Source organism: Heterodontus francisci, chromosome 16, assembly GCF_036365525.1.
Source record: "Heterodontus francisci isolate sHetFra1 chromosome 16, sHetFra1.hap1, whole genome shotgun sequence".
Lineage (NCBI taxonomy): Eukaryota > Metazoa > Chordata > Chondrichthyes > Heterodontiformes > Heterodontidae > Heterodontus > Heterodontus francisci.
Genome location: NC_090386.1, coordinates 67,881,728 through 67,904,362, shown reverse-complemented (window position 1 = coordinate 67,904,362; position 22,635 = coordinate 67,881,728). Strand labels below are relative to the sequence as shown.

Here is a 22,635-nt window from a genome sequence, read left to right as displayed (position 1 = left end):
TGATTTAAGTTGACAAATGATTGGTGGCTGTACCTTCAGATGCTTAAGCTCTCTTACATCTCCAGCTCTCTAACACTCTCTCCTCCTTTAAGATGCTCCTTTAAAGCTTACCAATTTTTCACCAAACTTTTGCTCACCTGTCCTAATATCTGCTTATGTGGGTCGATGTCAAATCTTGTTTGATAACATTCCTTTGAAGCACCTTGGGAAGTTTAACAATATGACAGATGCTATATAAATACTAGCAGTTGTAACACAAAATTATATATGTCCTTCGTTGCCATTGAAAGTTTACTTCCTACATTTCATCTTTAAAACTGTTTTTTTCCAACTGTTAACCTTTCTGGAATGAACCAACTAATATTGGGCATTAACTGCACACACTATTTGCCTTATTACTGCACGATTCAATATTTCTGATATTGAATACTCGGTGTAAATTAGTGTTCCCTGCTTGTAGCTTGAAGTTCAACACTGCAAAAAGAATTTCAGTGTCAGAAAAAATAAACAAATATGCTTCTTTTACATTTATATTTTCTATCCTTCGACTCTAATTAGGAAGTCCACCCAGAGTAATGGAAGCAAACAACTTACCTTTTTGCTAGAAGTTGAATGCTCAATTACGTTTCTCAATCATCAGCACCAATTTTTTAATCTTCCTCAATCTAAATCTGACAAGTTATCCTCATAAATAATAATTCATCACTTGAGCTATTTTATTTGCCGATCTCCCTCCCTACCAACACATGTAGCAGTGCTCGACCAGAGAGAAATTACATTGCAATTAAGAAAGAAAACCATACAGACAGGAAGATTACCAGATGGCAGTGTCCCTTGACTGTTAAATGCCTGACTTCCAACTTTATTATTTTAACAATATAATTGCATTATATTTCATTGTCCAACTGATCAGGTTATATTGGAATTTATTTTCAAAACTAACTTGAGTCATCTGTGTCAAGGCTTGCATTGATCTGGCATTGTAAGTCATGACTGGAATGAGTATGGCTTGCCTTTGCCCCAGTAGTCTAGCTGAGATTGGAAGAACAGTGTGTGTGAGCTGTGCACATAAAAATTCTCATCGTATCACAATGCAATGGCACAGAATGGTCCCAATCCAGTTGCTTCCCCATCATGCAAGGTTCCATTAACTCCATTCACAATGCCTTATGTGAACTCTGCCATTTTCCTGAACCAAAGGGATTCTACTCCCTCAATTTGTAGCTCGTGTGCGACCACAGGCAATGCATCATGCTGGCGAATCTTGGTTATCTTGGTTTCCTGAAACCTGGCAGCTAAAGGGAGGCAAAGATTGCTGCATGGAACAGCTAAGTGCTTTTCCAGCAGTGCTTGTAGATCAGGCAGAGCAGGCATGCTTCCCCCAACCCACCAACAACATCTGTTAACCACTCCAGTGATTGGACCCAACTCTGCAATCCAACGCCCTCCTGATGTCTTCCATACCTCCCGATTTCCTCTCGGTCCCCCATATCCTCCACAGGTCCTCTGCAATTTTCTTTTCTCCTCCCCTGATTTCAGAAGTTACGATCATGATTCACACTCTATTTTCTCCTTTCTAACCAATCTTAGTTGATTTTTCTAACCTTGCCCAAATTCCACACCCTTGCGTTTCTCGCAATCTTCCATGTAGTGCCTTCTCAAAGACTTTCCTGAAGTCGATATATCTTATATCCACTGTATTTCCCCCCAGTTACTATATCTGTTACCTCCTTAGAGAATTCTGAGGTTTGTTGGGCATGGTCATGATCATGGCAGCTCAGAAAAATGCTCCATACCATATCATGTATCATTTTTCCATCTCCTACACTAGAAATACTAACTGAAAAGTCATATTCACACTCTAATGATGTTATACCTGCCCCTGTTACATTTTAACTCAAATTCGCAGATGCTCTGCCCACTCTTAGAAACAATCCCACTCGGTGTTGTTTGAGGTCTGGGAGAGCTCCTGAAGCAGTATTAAAGGGAGCTCACAGCTGCAACCCACTGGATTACAAGCCCTTTTGCTACCTGGATTGCCAGCTTCCAGATGATAACTTCTACACGTGACAGTGGCCTTGGGGATCCTTCTTCCGGTACTTCCCTTCTGGCCCACACTTCCTCTACCTGGACCTGCAGGGATGCATCAAAAAAAAGGGGGGAACCTCATGTTTGCAGCTAGCAAGTCTTCCAGAGTTGTTAATTTGAGAACTGCAAGTAAGAGATGCAACCCAGCTTTAAGAGATACATTCCCCACTTTAAGTAAATTCGAGGAAGGCACTCAAAATTGTGCAGGTCACATGGGCTGGCTGCCTGACTCTGCAGAATTGAGAGGGCAGTCTGTCCCTCAAATACTAATCAGGCCTAGGAGATAAAGTAACCTGAACCTGACTCCGACGACATCAAGAGGCTTGCTGTTCTCCCCAACTCCACAGGCACAGTGCCTGCCCCAAGTAAAAATCAATCCTTATGTAAACAGAAAGGGCAATGAATGCAACTGGAAACTATTTAATATATAAAAAGAACTTGCATTATTTAGCGTTTTTCATGTCTTCAGGACATTCCAAAGCACTTTATAGTCAATTAAGTACTTTTTATGTCACTGTTGTAATATAAGGAAATGTGGCAGCCAATTTGCACACAATAAGGTTACACAAACAGCAACATTTCCAGATGAGCTGTTATAGTGTTGATGGTTGAGGAATAAAATATTGACCAAGAAACTGCAGGAACTAGACTGTTCTTCAAATATGCCATGGGATCTTTTACATCCATTCAAGAGGTCAAACAAGGTCTCAGTTTAATGGTGCATTTGAAAGCTCATTTATTACAAACATTTCATAATTACTTGGGGCATATGTATAACATTAAAAACAGCATAACACAAAAATAAGCTTAGAGTGCAAATATTATTTATTTCCCTGCTGCAAAAAAAGACAAAATCAGAATGGTCCCCATTATTTAAACATGAAATGTCAGGTGTGCCAGCTTCCTGGAGGGCAAGGTCATAGATGAGGTCTTCAATGGAGCAGCATACAGATGATGATGGGCATGCACACAGGTGCTTGCTGCATTGGCAGGCCTGCCACAGAACCTGTTGTCACTGTTAAGAACCAGTGGAGGGTCTGCTCCAACTTGGCACAGAGCTTGGAGCCCATCCTTTTCAGCATGGAAGTGGTAGACGACTCCATGACAGCACTTACGAACTGACCCGTGACACAGCGTCCAAAGGCCAAAGACACAGGCAGAAGTCATGCAACATCAGAATGCTGCAGTAGAAGCTCTGACAGATTATACAATCTCAGCTTGGTGCCATGCAGGCTCAGAATGTGGCCATCATGGCTGCAGATACCAGTGCTCAAAGGGACATGCGGGCTCTCTCAGTAGTCCAGCAATTTATGCTCCAGAAGATAACTAGGATTGCTGAGGTGCCACCCCGAGGGAATGGCATTGACTCGGTGGTGCATGAACCTGCTGTCCTGTCTCAGGAGGACAGCATTCATGCTCCCACCACTGCCACTCTGCTAGTACCCCATTGATGCTGTCAGTCAGCCAGCCTAGACTGCAGCTACACATGCTGAGATGGTGCAGTCAGAAATTGGGCCCTGAGGCTCAGCGCTATTCAAGGGAGTCCTACAAGACCATCTGCAGTCTCCCCCACTGAATTCCAGCAGCCTGCCACCAGCCATGCTGCAGACACTGGGATCATTCAGCAAAGCAGCACTACATCAGGCAAAGGCACCTGCAAGACCACCATTTTTAGCACCTCCAGGCTCCCGTATCATAGAATCATAGACATTTGCAGCACAGAAGGAGGCCATTCAACCCATGATGTCCGTGCCGGCCAAAAAAGAAGTATCCAGCCTAAACTTTAAATCTATGCCCCCTGGTTATTGACCTCTCTGCTAAGGGAAATAGGTCTTTCCTATCCGCTCTATCTAGGCCCGTCACAATTTTATACACCTCAGTTAAATCTCCCCTCTGCCTCCTCTTTCCAAAGAGAGCAACCACAGCCTATCCAATTTTTCCTCATAGCTAAAATTTTCCAGTCCTGGCAATATCCTCATAAATCCCCTCTGTAGCCTCTCTTGTGCAATTACATCCTTCCTGTAATGCAGTGACCAGAACTGTACGTAGTACACTAGCTACTATCTAACTAGTGTTTTATACAGTTCTAACGTAACTTACCTGCTCTTACATTTTATGCCTCGACTAACAAAGGAAAGTATTTGCTTTGTCTTCTTAGCCACCTATTTTTTTATTTGTTCATGGGATGTGGATGTCAGCCAGACCAGCCTTTGTTGCCCATCCCTAAATGCCCTTGAACGGAGTGCTTGCCAGGCCATTTCAGAGGGCATTTAAGAGTCAAACACATCTACCTGTTTTGCTACCTGTAGGGATCTGTGTACATGCATTCCAAGGTCCCTACATTTCTCAGTATCCTATTAATTATTGTGTATTCCCTTGCCTTGTTTGCCCTTCCCAAATGCAAAAACACTTCAGATTTTCAGCTCACCTGACCAGTCCATTGATATCTTCCCGCAGTCTACAGTTTTCTTCTTCACTGTCGTCCATGCAACTAATTTTTGTATCATTTGCAAACTGCATAATCATATACTTTACATTAAAGTCTAAATCATTGATATATTTCATGAAATGCAAGGCATTTAGTACTGAGCCCTGCAGAACTGAAAAACATCTGTCAACCATTACCCTTTGTTTCCTGCTGCTGAGCCAATTTTGGATCCAACTTTGCGCTTTCCCTTGGAACTCATGGGCTATTACTTTTCTGACCAGTCTGCCATATGAGACCTTGTCAAAAACCTTGCTAAAATACATGTAGACTACATCAAACATGCGACCCCCATCGACCCTCCTTGTTACCTCTTCTTAACGTTCAATTAAGTTAGTCAAACACCAACTAAAAGATTTCCTTCACCAAAAAAACAACTACCTGATATCTATTGCTGGGACCATGTTAACGAGGCTAGTTTTACTTCTAAACAGAGGTCAATAGTCTTTTTAGCCTAGAAATTACATTTGGTGCATTTATTTTTTATTTATTTAGAGATACAACACTGAAACAGGCCCTTCGGCCCACCAAGTCTGTGCCGACCATCAACCACCCATTTATACTAATCCTACATCAATCACATATTCCCTACCACAACCCCACCATTCTCCTACCACCCACCTACACTAGGGGCAATTTACATTGGCCAATTTACCTATCAACCTGCAAGTCTTTGGTTGTGGGAGGAAACGGAGCACCCGACGGAAACCCACGCGGTCACAGGGAGAACTTGCAAACTCCACACAGGCAGTACCCAGAACTGAACCTGGGTCACTGAAGCTGTGAGGCTGCGGTGCTCGCCACTGTGCCACCCCATTATTGAGAAGTTAACTTTGTGTTGTTAATGTTTTATCAGCTAATCTATTAAACTCTATTAGGACGCATGGAAATCCTCCCTGCTGACAGTTTAACCCTTTAATGCTAGATGATGTTAAAGCGGTAAGAATGTGATGTCTAGATGTAGTCCTTCAATATTTGAACAAGGGCAAAGAATGCTTTCTTTAAATGCAGACACTTAGGACACCATAGTGCTGACATCAGTGGTGCTATGGAACCCAATTCTGCGATCAAAGTGTTTAATGGTAATAGTGCAACAGTGAATAAGTTCAAATCGTATAATCATAGAATAGTAAAAAGTTTTAAGTAAAGGTGCTTTATCTGAACGTGTGAAGCATTCATAACTAGAATAAATGGCACAAATAGAGATAAATGGGTTTGACCTGATAGCCATTACAGAGACATGGGCCGGAACTCCCCCCTCCAACCCTCAAAGAGCGGGAAGGTGGCTGTGGGGGGGACGTAAAAAGAGTGGGAGGCTCAGGGACCCCTTCCCAACCTGCTCGCTCCGCCACTTTACGCAGGGCAGCGGCGGCAATAAATGGCCTGCCCGCCCCAGGCCAATCAAAGCCCTTAAGTGGCCACATAACGGCCACTTAAGGGCCTCTGCCCACTGCCACAGGGATTTTGCCCTTGACAAGCGGGCGGCCTAGGCACAAGAAAAGCCGCCTGACAAAAGCAGGCGGCTCTGACGGCCCGGGGGGGTGGGGGGGGGCCTCATGATCAGGCACCCTGTGCCCAATGGAGGGCCAACCCTGCTGCCCCAGTCACCCCCAACACACAACAAGCCCCCCCCATCCCCCCCCCAATTGACCACCCTTGCCTCGCCGGGGCCCGACCGATCATCCCCAGTGTGGCAACATAAACTTACCTTGGTTCCAGGGCTCCCTGACATCATTTTCTTAAAGCTGGGCTGCAGTCCCAGTAGTGGCCACCGATCCCAGTGGCACTGCAGGGACTAAGAGCTAAAGCCTGGTTACCCAACCCGAACCTAACGAGACCCGACTACATGTGTCAGGTTCGGGTCGGGTTGGGTCGAAATTCCGAGTCCGGCATTCAGGTTCGGTTCAGGTCAGGCTGGGCATTGCTTTTGGGAAGTCACGGGATCAGGCTTACCCATGATTCCCCACAACTCCAGCTGCAGGAATGGCCTGCTGCCGGAACAGATGAAGGAGATTCATGTCAGGTGGGGTCAGGCGCAAAAAAAAAATTTAAAGGGCTCAGGTCGGGTTCAGGTTGCCTGTGGTCGGGACAGGCCCGGGTCGGGTTTTAATTTTATACCCGCGCCAGGCTTCACTAAGAGCTGCCGGCCCACTGATTGGCCAGCAGCTCCATTAGGCGGGACCTCCTGCCTCAAGCGGGTGAAAATCCTGCTTCAGATCAATTAAAGGCCGGGGACCCGCAAAATGCGGGTCAGATCCCTAGGCCAGGCAGAAGCGGGTTCGCCACCAACTTTTCAGTGGGAGGACGGCTGCAGTCTGCCGAGGGAAAAGTCCCGGCCATGGTTACATTGTGAACAAAGTTGGGAATTAAATATTCCAGGGTACCTGATGTTTTGAAAAGACAAAGAAACGGAAAAGGAAGGGACAGTGGGGGTAGACCTGATAATAAAGGATGACATAAGGACAGTAGTGAGGAAGGATCTTGGGTCAAAACAGCAGGAAGTAGAAGCAGTATGGGTGGAGATAAGAAATAACAAGGGTCAGAAAAATCTGGTGGGAGTAGTTGATAGGCTCCTTAATGGTAGCTAAAATATTGAACGGAGTATTAATCAAGAAAGAAAAGTATGTAACAAAGGCAATGTAATAATCATGGCGACTTTCATACAGAATGGACAAATCAAAGTGGCAAAGGTAGCTTACAGTATAGCCCAGAATTTCCAGACATTTTTCAGTGTAACAAAGTGTAAGAGTGACGTAACACCTTTTTTATATGAGGAAATTCACATGCAACTGATTTATGAAAGTTTTATACTGAAATATCCCCAAAACCCTCTACTATTGATTTACATAGCTTGGCCCACAAAAGACCAGCTCAAGCGAACTTCCTACAACAGTAATGCACTGGCAGAAGACAGAAGCCAACTCACTGTTATCCTGATTGGTGGTGTTTCATTTGTGCTTGCTTTTGGCTGCTTATGCATTCCCATGTAGACAATTGGGATGTGCAGGGAAATTTGGGCGTAAGTTACTTTTGGCATGATCAGCACAGGAACAAGCGTAATTTGGGCGTAAATCAGATTGAGGAAATTCTGAGCCTATTTCTTGAAATTTGGTAATAAGGGTTTCTAGTAATGTATCAGTGTTTACAGGGATCCCCAGCAATGTATTGATATTTACAAGGTCTCCAGATAATGAGTCAATTTTTCAAGAAATCCTCTGGGAGTGTGTATCATTTACTAGGAATTCCCTAACTGCCTGCCAATATTTGCAGCAACTTCCCAAGAGCCTGGGAGCATTTACAGGGATTTCTGGGAGTGTTTCACTCTGTGCAAGGGAGTCCATGGGAGCATGCCCATATTTGCAAGGGGGTCTCCAAACTGCATCAATATTTATAGGAGGTCCCTTGGAGTGTCTCAGCATTTACCAGGAATCCTGGGAGTGTGTCAGTATTTGTAAAAGTTGTTAACAGTGTGACATTTAAAAGGTTTTCTGGGAATGGGTGAGTATTTGTGGGGTTTGTTAGTAGTGTGTTAATATATACAGGGGTCCAATAGTTGCAAGAAGTTCACAGAAAAATTGGAGTGTGAATATCACTGCTATATATGAGATAATGTAGTTTTAAAGTTTAAATAAATGATTCTAAGGCTTAAAGTGTGAGGAATAATTTTTAATAAGATAATCTACAATGAATGATTTGATCATCAGATATTATATCACTTTTTGCAAATGCAGTGAAAGGCCGTGTTTAACCTTCAAAGAATGTGGAAACACTGGCTTGTCCTTTTATGAGTAACAGAAAAATGTAAAAAAGGTTTGGGAGGATAAAGAATGCAAGATTCCTCTCGCTTCCGTCTGTTAACTTTTTTCTATGAAATGAACTTTAGCTGCGCAATCCAGCTCACAGTGTACATTGGCATGTAGCAACTAGAGGAATTCTTCCCCCCGCCCTCCCAAATGCTGAGAGACTAAATGGAACTTTAACCAGCTGTCAATTGCACCCATCCTAAAACATTCCAAAATTGAATGTCATTTTCTGAAACAAAGGGATGAATTTTATGCACCTGCTGCTGGCAGTGGCAGCGGGTGAAAGAAATGTGGGCCGCATGCCACCATGCTGCTACAATCTTCCTTGCGGCGGCCCACTATAATATGCCGGTTGGGCAACCTCCCCCAATCACGTGGAGGGGACGGGCTCTCCGACGCCAGCAATGGATCCAGCTGCCTGTGTACATGCGCTGGTGCCATTTTTAAAGCTCTGTCTGCTAATTTAAATTTTTGAAGTTCTATCTGCCCTCTCCCCCACCAAAGCACTTACCTTCCAAACTTTGACCTCCCCTGACCAGCCCCCCCCCCCCCCCCCCCACTGCCCCAAACTGAGCAAAGCGCACAGGTCACCCATTCCCACCATCCCCTACCCCGATTTCCCCCCAGGCACTAAAAACCTTAAGTTCCCCCATTCCCCACCACTGAGATGTCTGCTTTCCCCAGATGGGAAAGTGAAGGCGCATGATTGCTCGCCTCTGTTCAGAAGATTGCGGCCCAATGGTAAGATTAGTGTAAATTTTGTTTAAATGTATGCCTTCTGCTAATTTGAATATTTTAATCCAGGTCCCGTCGCCCAGCGACAGGGGGTGTGGGGCCGCCATGGAGCCTTGATGTCGCCAGGAAGATCAGTCCCGGTCCTCCCAGCGTCAGGCTCTGTGGCAGGCCACTGCCGGAGCGATTTTCCAGCACTGCGCACCCCACCCCCCCCCCTCCACCCTGCTCCTCACCACCACCCCCCCCCCCCGGCGACTGCCACGGAGCCTGAAGGTGTGAAGTAGCCACATCCTGGGCCATGGGGAATAGACCAGAGCGCCTCCTACCAGGAGGCGAGAAGTAACACAGCTTGACCTTGAAAAAGCACTTGGGGAGAGAGAGAGACTCAAGAACAGCAGCATCCAGCAGCTTGTTTCCAGCAAACCAGAAGGCATGTGCCCTGCTGTAGAATTCTGCATCCACATTAGACAGCAGTGAACTAGAAGTGATCCACTGACTTCAACTGAACTTTCAACCAAGAGACTTGCTGCAGTCAGGTGGGGAATTGAACAGTGGGAACCCCAATATCTCACCATGTAGCTGTAACACACTGATGAGCACAATCTTCCTCTAGAAGAGTATTGAAAGGAAAGAATAAAAGTTTGTGCTGTAGGATTGCCAACCCTCCAGGATTGTCCTGGAGATTCCAGCAATTAAGCATTAATATCCTGCTGCTCCAAGCAACCCAGAAGAAAAATCAAAGGGGCATTAAAAAATTGTGAGTTTGAAAACAAAAAAAAATTGCACCCTTCCTTGATTAGTTATAAAAAATATTGAAAATGGGGGGGAATGGCTTTTTGACTGGGTAGGATGGTTGAAGACAGGTGCTCCTGTAATGATACCTCCAGGAATGGGTCTGACCAGATTTGCCAATCCTATTATGCTCGCAACGATCAGCAGCATTTTCTAAAATATGTGACAATCAACAAAATAAAAAAAAGGTTATGGAGTTGCTTCACACTGAACATAAAAAGACATTTGAAAGCTGCTTGTCTTGCTTACTGATCCACTGGTAGCGTTCTTCCTCTTCCCCCATGACCCCACCCCCCTCCCAAAAATGTAATTACCATAATTTTGTAAATAAATATCACTTTGCTTCAGAAAATGAGCCTGAAACTCAGGTGTGTGTTATTTATAAGAATTCATATGCATAAAGGAAACAGTAATCACCAGGATCAATAATGGTGTGTACACAGGCCTGAGGCCTACACTATGCCTGATCATCTCAGCACAGGCCAATGTAGCTGGCTAGCATGAACACTGTTTGGGAGCCTGTGCATGCATGGGGCTGAATTTAGAGGTGGACCGGAAATGTGCGCCGTTCCCACTAATTGCGTGGGCGGCCGCCCTACTGCGATCACATGGCGGGCGGCCATTTTACATAATGGAGGCGCGGGGCCTGCACAATTACACGGCGGGGGAGGGATGCGCGACACTGAATATGGCATCAGATGACTCCGGTGCAGGTACTAACACCATATTTAAAGGCCTGCCAGCCCTGCTTGCATTGCTTCTTTGCACTCATTTGCTGCTAGCTCTTCAAAAATGGGACTCATGTTGGTGGATCCCACATGATAGCAGAGACAGGACACAGGATGGAACCATGGTTTAGTGATGCCTCCCTTGAGATTCTCCTGTGGGCCGCAAGGGAAAGATAGACGGTCCTCTTCCCCAGCGTTGGCAAGACAGGGTCCTCACGCCTGACCAAGCAAGCCTGGATGGAGATCGCTGAGGAGGTCAGCAGCCGTGGGGTCGCTCCCCGGAATTGAGTACAGTGCCGCAAGAGGGTGAATGACCTCCTGCGTTCTGCTAAGGTGAGTGCTCCACACCTCTCCTTTTTAGTGATTGCCAATGGCTATGCAGGAGGATGTGGGACATGGGGAGGGAGGCACTATAACGGTGATGACAGAGGGGGTTAGGCATTACCTCATCCTGACTGATGCATGGTGCATGTCAGCCACAGATCATTCCCATTAAATCTCCTGAGAATGGATGGGAGCATGAGCTATATGTGATACCCCAGTAGGTGATGAGGGGCTGACACTAGCAGAACTGTCATGTTGATTTCTCTGTGAAGTATAACTATCTCCCTCTTTCCACTTGCAGGACAAGAGGGCCCATAACGGGAGGGAGACAGTCCAGACTGACTGAGGTATCCCAGATCTTCAGCCTCTCTCCGCAGCACAGGAAGAGGCATTAGAATTAGCAGGGATGACCCAGGGTGGCTGCTCCATAATCAGATGGAGAGACTGGAGTCTTCGCACAAGAGAGTAAGATTGGCTTCCATCAACATACAGTTCACTTCTGGAGACCCACATCACATATGGTTGGTATGACGAGATCTGCACAGCCTAACCCACACTTTTGTGTTCTCTCATACAGGTCGACATTCACAGGAGACACAAGCAGAAGAGGGACAGCTGTTCACCTCTGAAGAGGAGGAGCACTCAGAAGATACACCGTCCCATGACTCTCCTGCACCTTCCACCAGTGAAAATACTTTTACCTCAGTGGGTTTCCGCTCATCTTTAGAATCAGGATCACAAGTTGATGAAAGCATCGCACATGTGCCCGAGCAGCTGGCTGAGGCTGAGACAGCTGAGGTCACTGACAGTCGGAGGACTATGGATGGCCAGGCTCATGCTGAGCTCCAGGCTGATGCCGAGCTCTGGTGTTGGCAGCATAGAGCATGCTGGAGTTGCAGAGAGAGAGAAAGCGACATCTGGCAGAGATGCCAAAGCCAATGTGAAGCCTTAAGCGGATGACGGAGGAGTCCATCCATGCCATGAGTGCTGCCATGTCTCAGGCATGTGAGCACATGGCTTCCTCCATCGAGAGGTTGGTGACCCTCATGGAGAGCCAGATCCCAGAGATGCATGCAGACATGCACACCATCGCCTTGGCCATGAGCTCAACTCAGCAGTGGCAAGGCGAGAGAAGGACGAGGCGCCTGGAGTCTTCTCCAGCTCCTGGTCTTTCTCTGGTGAGCAGGGAACGGGCACCAGCTGCAGGAAATGCTTTCGGTGGTTGCAAACCAGTCGAACATTAATGGAATGGAAGTCCTTCCTGTTGATGAAAGTGGCTGGCTGATCCATTGGAGCCTTGATGGCTGCATGCATGCGGCGTATCACATCTTGCACCCGGGGAAATCCAGCGAAGGCTCCGAATCCGATGGCCCTATCGGCATGACTGTCAGGATCAGTCTGGTAGTGCACATAGTCGCTGGCCCTCTTGAACTGGGCATTGGTCACCTCCTAGATGCAGCAGTGAGCGGCTGCCTGGCAAACCCCTTACAAGTCCCCGGTGGATCCTTGGAATGATCCAGGTGCGTAAACGTTTAGTGCCACTCTGATCTTCAAGGCCACTGGCATAAGGTGATCTCCAAATCCCATAGGTCACAACTCGGTCCTACAGCAAGACCCATAAATCAGTGACGGCCTCCCTGAAGGGACGTAGTCATTGCTGACAATGCTACTGAGACAGTTGGAGGTAGCTGATTCGAGTATGGTACACTCTTAGGCATAGGTGGGACCTTCCTGGCATGGCCGGCTGCTGCTGCTCTTGTTGTGGAGCTTCATAGGCAGGTGCAGCTGTCTCTTAGCTCTCCCTTCGTTGGAGTGGCTGCATCACGCCAGGGGGGTCCAATAGACAGGCTGTATGAGATCCATGACAAGTGACCAATGGGCCTACAGACACTGTTGATGCAGAGACAACCCTGCCTTGGTAACTGAGCTTTTGCTACTTCTCCCAGCAGACTCTCTGATGGACCTCAGTGCCTTGCTGATAGCCGACCCTCTCATCCACCAGTATGGGCAATCAAACATCTCACCTAACAATTTGGTCACTCGATACAGCCACCCAAATCCAAGCACTCCCCCCACCCCCGACCCCTTGCAGACCAACCAAACCCAAGCCTGCCCCTTGCATAGCATCCAAATCCAAGCCCCTCACTTCTCCTTGCAGAGAACCCAACCCCCTCTTGCAGAGCGCACAGGACTGCAGTTTGACAGTGGCTTTCACAGCCCCTCTTCCCCTACGCAGTGCTGGACTAGGCTGCCTACCCATCGCAGCACTGAAGCCTCACCTCGGTACCACCAGCTTTTAAAGTCAGGAATCCAAAGGCATGTGAGTACCGCTCACCATCCAATTAATCCCAAGCCCCTCATTGAATCACTATGAATTAGATTCAAATGTATTATAAGTAAGTGCTCAGCAATTTAAAAAACATTCCCGTTGCGTCAGGGCGGCGATTGCACCCTGGTGTTTTCCTGCCGCTGACGATATCCAGAACTGATGTTGCGATGCCGGATTTCTGGGCGGATGCGATTCTCCGTCCACCACACCACAATTCCCACTCCAAATGGCAACACTAAATTCAGCTCATGGTATGCAGAGATCATTGACCTGCAAAAAATATTTCAATTATATATGTAAGTTTCCCATAATGAGATTAGAGTACCTGAGTCGTGCTCTAGTTATCATGAGTCAGTTCCCAATGGAGAGGATAGGTCAAAAGAATTTTTTTTTTTATTTGACTAGCCCTTACCTTCCCCAAGGGCCACTCAACCTTTCTGTTGGTTGACTTCAAAGGACCGAAATGGACACAGCTGCCATCGTCACCTTTCGGACGAGACGTTAAACTAAGGGCCTGTTTGCCCTTCAAGGTGGATTCCAGGGCAATATGTTGTAAAAGAGCAAGGGAGTTCTTTCCTGGTGGTCTGCCCAATATTTATCCCTCAATCGACATCACAAAAACAGATTGTCACTTTGCTGTCTGTGGGAACTTGCCGTGTGAAAATTCGCTTCTGCATTTCCTACCACAGTGACTACATTACTCGGGGAGGCAGTGGCATAGTGGTATTGTCACTGGACTAGTAACCCAGAGACCCAGGGTATTGCTCTGGGGACATGGGTTCAAATCCCACCACAGCAGAAGGTGGAATTTGAATTCAATTAATAAATCTGGAATTAAAAAGCTACTCTAATGATGACTATGAAACCATTGTTGATTGTTGTAAAAACCCATATGATTCACTAATGTCCTTTAGGGAAGGAAATCTGCTGTCCTTACCTGGTCTGGCCTACATGTGACTCCAGACCCACAGCAACGTGGTTGACTGTTACATGCCCTCTGAAATAGCCTAGCAAGCAACTCAGTTGTATCTAACCGCTAGCACTATGGGTGTACCTACCCCATATGGACTGCAGCGGTTCAAGAAGGAAGCTCACCGCCACATTCTCAAGGGCAATTAGGGATGGGCAATAAATGCTAGCCTGGCCAGCGATGCCCACATCCCATGAATGAATAAAAAAAAACTTTTCAAAAGTACTTCATTGGCTGTAAAGCACTTTGGGACATCCTGTGGTCATGAAAGATTCCATATAAATGCAAGTCTTTCTTTCTTTCTCTTGTTGGAAGACTTGCTGCTCCTCCCCAGGGAGCCAGAGTCTACTGGTGGCTACTACCAGCCAAAATCTGAACCCGCCCCTCTGACACTCCGAGCGTGTCATGTGCTGTGCACTTGGAGTATCAAAAAATATTTAAATTAGATAGCCCTATATTATCTTACAAGGTCAGCTTATTTGTACAGAGTGCCTGTGGAAAATTGCTTTACACTGTCAAATTCATTATAGAAAATAGGCCCAACGTTATTATCATTTTACATTTTATTTAAAATAGTAGACATATTTCACTACCTTTTTCCTCACTTTTTTGGTACAATTGGACAGAACTAGAATTTCTGCCTTGTATTGTTCAAATGTCATTTATTCTGAGTACCAATCAATCCAATGCAGCCTGTCCAGATTTCACATTTCCTGAGAATCTGTGAGCGAGAAATTTATTTGCTTAGCACTGGCGCTATGCAGACTTATCCTTGATTCACCAGGGCAGGCCGTGCCGCAGGCCACTGCCTGACTGGCTCGTATGGCTTTCTTCACTGGTATCAATGAAGAACGCCAGGCGACCCACGGGTAATCAACCTAAGTCTGCATAGCACTGTGAGAAGTGGCATTACGTGAACAAATTTCTCCCCCTGTATCTTAAGTTTATTAAGTTTTAATTCAAGTCATATGACAAAGAGAGATGTCAAAATTTCTTATCCTGCCTTTTCTTCACAACAGCAACTTGCATCTGTGTAATGCATTTAGCAGAATAAAATGTCACAAGGCACTTCATCGGAACATTACTCCTACAATCAGGTTGTTTTTTGCCAGTTCAAACATCATTTCAGATTTTGTCTCTGAATTTCTCCCCTAGCCCTCTTCTCTAAGACTTATGCTGTGATATGCTTCCATAAGGAGTGATGACCCTCTGGTACCACGCCAAGTGCCCATTCTTTTCATGGTCACGGACTTGTATTATTTTTCCCCTTGGATTAAAACAGTGTGCCTTTAAGACTCTGTTAAAAACAGTGTACCTTTAAGCCAGGGAGAGAAGTTTTGGACTTCTGGGGTCACAGTATGCCACAGCTGCATTTTGTTACCAACATTTTGTTCGGCAACAGCAGGAGAGAGAGGTCACATGGTATAATGTTTTGATTTGACTGTGTGTAAAACTGGCAAAAACAGGTCTGAACCAGTTTGTTTTGGAGAGACTAACCAGCGAGGCAAACTGGAGAAAGGAGCTGTCTATTCTCTCTCAGCAGAAATTCTAAAAGGAGCTACAGGTCAAGTTAAATGCCTAAGGAAAGAAAAAGCCTTTTTTTTGAGGAGACCATTTTGTATTACTGAAGTTAGCAAAACTCTTATTCTTTACTTCCAAGCCAGGAAGTATTTACTTCAAGATTGAATCTCTCTTGACTGATTGTATTTTGTGTTGATGCTTGCTGTAGCCGAAGAGTTTGAATGCCTATCAAAAACAGATGGCTTCATCAAATCCAAGTGAAGACTTCAAGTAGCATTTGATTATATTCACATTAGGAACGTAACCCACAAAGACTTATTTACTTATTCTTAAGAGACAGCTAATTTTTTAAAACACAACTTTTAAAACTGGTTAACTACTGTTATTTTTGAATGTATGTGTGTGAATGGGGGGGGGGAAGTTAGGTTAAAATAAGAAGTTATAAGGTCTTTAGGCATAGGTTTATCTTCAAAGTGTTTAAGATTTAGTTTTAATAAATAATTAATTTGTTGTTGTCTAAAGATACCTGGTTTGGTCTGTTTTATCCCGGGGTTACTAGAGTGTTTGTCTGTTTACCAGTTGGGTGGAAAGCTTTAATAATATGCAGCGACCTGTGGAGTGACGGGACTGAATTGATAGTGTGTTGCTTCTGCTGCGGTCGTAACATCACCTAGCTGATTATGGAACTATCACTGTCACCCTAGTTGAGGTCAGTAAACTGATACAGCATAGGGAAATAGCCTGGCATTCTCCTAGTCTGTATTGTCTAGTGCCCTACCATGTGATAAAGTTATCTGCAAGGTTATTCAAGATTTTGCCTGATAACATTCCTGTGAAACGTCTTGGGACATTTTACTACATTACAGGCACTATATACATGCAAGTGTTATTGATGTGTCAACAATGCAGAACTACACACAATTTGACACTTTTGGTGCAAAGTCCGGAAATATTTCTCGGCACTGACTTCTATGGTTTCAACAAAGCAATTAAAATAATGACAGTGGGGTTGCTCAAAGAGGAATATAAAAGGATATGAATTAGGAGCAGGATTAGGCCACTCGGCCCCTCAAACCTGCTCCGCCATTCAACAAGATCATGGCTGATCTAATTGTAATTTCAACTCCGCATTCCTGCCTACCCCCAATTACCTTTCACCCCCTTGCTTATCAAGAATCTATCTACCTCTCCCTTAAAAATATTCAAGGGCACTGCTTCCACTGCCTTTTGAGGAAGAGAGTTCCAAAGGCTCACAACCCTCAGAGAAATACTTTTCTCCTCATCTCTGTCTTAAATGGGCGACCCGTTATTTTTAAACAGTGACCCCCTAGTTCTAGATTCTCCCACAAGAGGAATCATCCTTTCCACTCAGGATCTTACATGTTTCAATCAAGTCACCTCTTACTCTTCTGAACTCCAGCGGATAAAAGCCTAGCCTGTCCAACCTTTCCTCATAAGACAACCCGCCCATTCCAAATATTAGTCTAGTAAACCTTCTCTGAACTACTTCCAATGCATTTACTTCCTTCCTTAAATAAGGAGATCATTACTGTACACAGTACTCCAGATGTGGTCTCACTAATGCCCTGCATAACTGCAGCATAACCTCCCTACTTTTGTATTCAATTCCCCTCGCAATAAATTATAACATTCTATTAGCTTTCCCATTTACTTGCTGTACCTGCATACTAACCTTTTGTGATTCATGCACTAGGGCACCCAGATCCCTCTGCATCTCAGAGCTCTGCAATCTCTCACCATTTAGATAATATGCTTCCTTTTTATTCTTCCTACCAAAATGGACAATTTCACATTTTCCCACATTATACTTGATTTGCCAGATCTTTGCCCACTCACTTAACCTATCTATATCACTTTGAGGCCTCTTTATGTCCTCTTCACAACTTACTTTCCTACCTATCTTTGTGTCAGAAAGGAGGTGCTGTAAGATTCCATTATTCAATGGCAAATGTCGTTAGGAATTATGGGACAGGATTTTGCCCTTTGGGTCAAATCTCCAATGTTGGGGTCAAATGGAGGGGTCACAACCCGATACTGTGTGGGAAACAGTCACCTGGCAGTGATATTCCCTGAATTGGCCAATTAGTGGCCAGAAGGTGGGCTTGCCATCCAATTAGGGATGGCGGGTGGGCTCTTGAAATTGGAGGGCCAGTAGGAGGCCCTCCAGCACTGAAGAAGCAGCAGCCTGCAGTTCAGGTATTAGCGAGAGACGATGCCTCCATTTTGAGGTGCCCGCTCTCCAACTTTTTAATCTTTTAAATTTAAAAATGTCCACAGCAGCCGGCACATTGTGGAGGATAACACCACCACAGTGTGGCCTGTGGCTGCAATGCAGACCAGACACGCAGTGAGGACCCCGAAGCCTGCCTAGCGAGCTGGTCCCGCAGTCTGCTGCTGGGAGGCTGCATCCAGGCAGCTGGCCTCATCCCCGATTACTTGCGGTGGGGAATGCGGGGTGCCTGCAGACCGACTGGAAAATTCCAGTTGGCCTTGACAATAGGCCTTTAGCTATTCTTCATTGGCTATCCGCCATTTGTGGGCGGGTAGCCCTGTCGACTCTGACCCCGCCTCCAGGAAAATGGCGAATTTTCATGCCCACCCACCTCCATGCTCGCCCTCATATGGTGTTAGAAATCCTGTCCATGATGTCCAGTGATCCCAGTATGCCCAGATATCACATTGCTCATGAATATTTCAATGAAATTTTGTTTCTTTATATAGGCATGTGAGCCTTACATTATACAGCACACATTGCCTATAAATGTGATAACGCTTTCCCTGTAACATTGTTGATTCTACAGAACAGAATTTGATTTATTAAGATTTAACACCTTTGTTGTTATGAAGTAGCATATCCAACTCACCTCAGGGAATCTGCCAGTATTTATTAAATAATCAGATTTTCTTTCTAAATCAGGTGGTATTTTGGAAGCATATCAAGAAGCAATGCAGAGGAAATGCTTCAGTCTGCAGAAAATCAAAATGGAACTTTCCTCGTGCGCAAAAGTGAGACTGGTAACAGTAACTATTCAATATCAGGTATGGAAAACTTGGTTAAGAGTAAAGCAAAACTTCTATTAAAATTAACTTGTAATAAGTGATTTAATGGATAAATGCTGGTGTGATCTGGAACTGCGTTTTGTAGGTCAGGTAGTCATTGGTTTATCCTAAATCTGTGATGAGTCAATCTCAAACAATGTAACAGTGAGAGTGCCAGAGTTCACCCCTGTATTTCTGGGCTAATGATAGGAAACAACAGCCAAAGATGCTACTTCTGATTGCCTCCAGCTGACCTCTGTTGGAATGTTTGTGTGTGTTTTACATGAGAACAAAGTGGGTGTCCTGCTGTTGCGACGTTGCTTTGTTGAATATCTAAGACTGCAGGCTTCTTGAATCTTCCCAGACTGCACATCATATAAAATGACAACTCTCAGCCTTCTTTCTTAACTTTCTCTTTTTGAGATGGAAAGTAAACATTTTTGATGTTGGCAAAAGACCTTAATTGTCTTATCAGAGGTTACAACCTCAGAGAGCAGCATCCCTGCAGTTCACTGCACAATGTTTAATATCAACTCATTGGCTTTCAATTTGAATTCAGGCAAAACAACATAGCTGAAAACCAAATAGAAAAAAAGACACTTGTGCAGCTCCTAAAAATGTTAGTACTTGTGTAAAGAAAATTAATTGTGTAAATTCACTTCAATTCTAAGATTGACGGGGCTCTCACAAAATGGCTGCAAAATTAGGACAGCATCCAGATAAACTGGAATAATACAGGCGGGGCTGCGGGAAGGGGGTTTCTCAGGCTGCAAATTGCCTTGTCACCAGCAAAGCAGAAAAGTGGCAGGGAAGTATGCCAAATGGAGCACCGATGTAGGAGGAGTGCACTGTCTTTCTCTTGTTCCACTTCTCCACAGGTCACGGCTTTTATTTAAATGTTTACCCAGTTACTGATAAGGTCAATCATATACGCTGCTCTTTATCCCAGAATAAAATACACCGACCAGGTTTCTTTAATAAACAACAAAATTATCAGTTTATTATAAAACAAGACCTAATGAAGCAAAGTGTTAACACACAGATTGAAATATGAAATTTCCCTTTTTAAATACCCAAAACGCACACACTCACCCACCACTGGTTAAAGATAAAAAAAATAAAGAAATTCTCACTGCAGAGATCTTTTGCAAAAGACAAAAGACAAGAAAAGAATACTTTGGGGGTGACGTAGTGGTAATGTCACTGGACTAACAACGCAGAGGCCCAGGCTAGTGCTCTGGGAACATGGGTTCAAATCTCACCATAGCAGACAGTGAAATTTGAATTCATTTAATAAAATCTGGAATTAAAAAGCTGGTTTTATGGTGACTATGCAACCATTGTCAATTGTTGTAAAAATCTATCTTTATGGAAGGAACTCTGCTGGCCGAAATGTGACGCCAGATCCACAACAATGTGGTTTACTCTTAAATGCTTCTCAGTTCAAGGGCATTTAGGGATGGGTAATAAATGCTGGCCTAGCCAATGACGCCCACATATCATGAACAAATGAAAAAAATACTTGCTTGAAGAAAAAGGATGAGATATGTTGTGTCCCAAAAATGGCATGAGTCTTTTTTTTAATTTTTTCATGGGATGTGGGCGTCGCTGGCTAGGCCAGCATTTATTGCCCATCCCTAATTACCCTTGGGAAGGTGGTAGTGAGCTGCCTTCTTGAACCGCTGCAGTCCATCTGAGGTAGGTATACCCACAGTGCTGTTAGGAAGGGAGTTCCAGGATTTTGACCCAGCGACAGTGAAGCAACGGCGATATAGTTCCAAATCAGGATGGTGTGTGTCTTGGAGGGGAGCTTGCAGGTGGTAGTGTTCCCAGGCATTTTGTGCCCTTGTCCTTCTAGATGGTAGAGGTCGCGGGTTTGGAAGGTGCTCTCTAAGGAGCCTTGGTGCATTGCTGCAGTGCATCTTGTAGATGGTACGCACTGTTGCCACTGTGCGTCGGTGGTGGAAGGAGTGAATGTTTGTCGATGGCGTGTCAATCAAGCGGGCTGCTTTGGCCTGGATGGTGTCGAGCTTCTTGAGTGTTGTTGGAGCTGCACCCATCCAGGCAAGTGGAGTGTACTCCATCACACTCCTGACTTGTACCTTGTAGATGGCTTTTGGGAGTCAGGAAGTGAGTTACTCGTTGCAGGATTCCTAGCTTCTGACCTGCTCTTGTAACCATGGTATTTATATGACTACTCCAGTTCAGTTTCTGGTCAATGGTAACCCCTTGGATGTTGATAATGGGGGATTCAGCGATGGTAATGCCCTTGAATGTCAAGGGGAGATGGTTAGATTCTCTCTCGTTGGAGATGGTCATTTCATGGCACTTGTGTGGCATGAATGTTACTTGCCACTTGTTAGCTTAAGCCTGGATATTGTCCGGGTCTTGCTGCATTTCTACACGGACTGCTTCAGTATCTGTGGGGTCGTGAATGGTGCTGAACATTGTGCAATCATCAGTAAACATTTCCACTTCTGACCTTATGATTGAAGGAAGATCACTGATGAAGCAGATGAAGATGGTTGGGCCTAGGACACTACCCTGAGGAACTCCTGCAAGGATGTCCTGGAGCTCAGATGATTGACCTCCAACAACCACAACCATCTTCCTTTGCGCTAGATATGACTCCAACCAGCAGAGAGTTGTCCGCCGGATTCCCATTGACTTCAGTTTTGCTTGGGCTCCTTGATGCCATACTCGGTCAAATGCTGCCTTGATGTCAAGGGCAGTCACTCTCACCTCACCTCTTTAGTTCAGCTCTTTTGTCCATGTTCGAACCAAGGCTGTAATGAGGTCAGGAGCTGAGTGGCCCTGGCGGAATCCAAACTAAACTTCACTGAGCAGGTTATTGCTAATCAAGTGCCGCTTGATAGCACTGTCGATGACACCTTCCAACACTTTACTGATGATTGAGAGTAGACCGATGGGGTGGTAATTGGCCGGCTTGGACTTGTCCTGATTTCTGTGTACAGGACATACCTGGGCAATTTTCCACATTTCCAGACACATGTCAGTGTTGTAACTGTACTGGAACTGTTTGGCTAGGGGCGCGGCAATTTCTGGAGCACAGATCTTCAGTACTCTTCTTCTTTGGCCTCCTTGTCTTGAGAGACAATGGGTAAGTGCCCAGAGGTGGTCAGTGGTTTGTGAAGCAGCGCCTGGAGTGGCTATAAACGCCAATTCTAGAGTGACAGACTCTTCCACAGGTGCTGCAGATAAAATTGGTTGTCGGAGCTGTTACACAGTTGGCTCTCCCCTTGCGCTTCTGTCTTTTTTCCTGCCAACTGCTAAGTCTCTTCGACTCGCCACATTTTAGCCCCGCCTTTATGGCTGCCCACCAGCTCTGGCAATCACTGGCAACTGACTCCCACGACTTGTGATCAATGTCACAGGACTTCATATCGCATTTGCAGACGTGTTTAAAGCGGAGACATGGACGGCCGGTGGGTCTGATACCAGTGACGAGCTCGCTGTACAATGTGTCCTTGAGGATCCTGCCATCTTCCATGCGGCTCACATGGCCAAGCCATCTCAAGCGCCGCTGGCTCAGTAGGGTGTATATGCTGGGGATGTTGGCCGCCTCAAGGACTTTTTCCTTGGAGATACGGTCCTGCCACCTGATGCCAAGGATTCTCCGGAGGCAGCGAAGATGGAATGAATTGTGACGTCGCTCATGGCTGACATACGTTGTCCAGGCCTCGCTGCTGTAGAGCAAGGTACTGAGGACACAGGCTTGATACAGTCAGACTTATGTGTTCCATGTCAGTGCGCCATTTTCCCACACTCTCTTGGCCAGT

The 22,635-nt window shown here is 45.4% G+C and overlaps 1 protein-coding gene across 1 annotated transcript in view; it reads left to right on the top strand.

Moving 5' to 3' along the window:
* Nucleotides 1-22,635, top strand: part of srms (src-related kinase lacking C-terminal regulatory tyrosine and N-terminal myristylation sites) — a 69,596-nt gene that overhangs the window by 11,573 nt on the left and 35,388 nt on the right. The window contains exon 2 of the mRNA XM_068048335.1: nucleotides 18,714-18,835. Within this exon, the coding sequence (XP_067904436.1) occupies nucleotides 18,714-18,835 (122 nt within the window). The remainder of the gene's footprint in view (nucleotides 1-18,713; nucleotides 18,836-22,635) is intronic.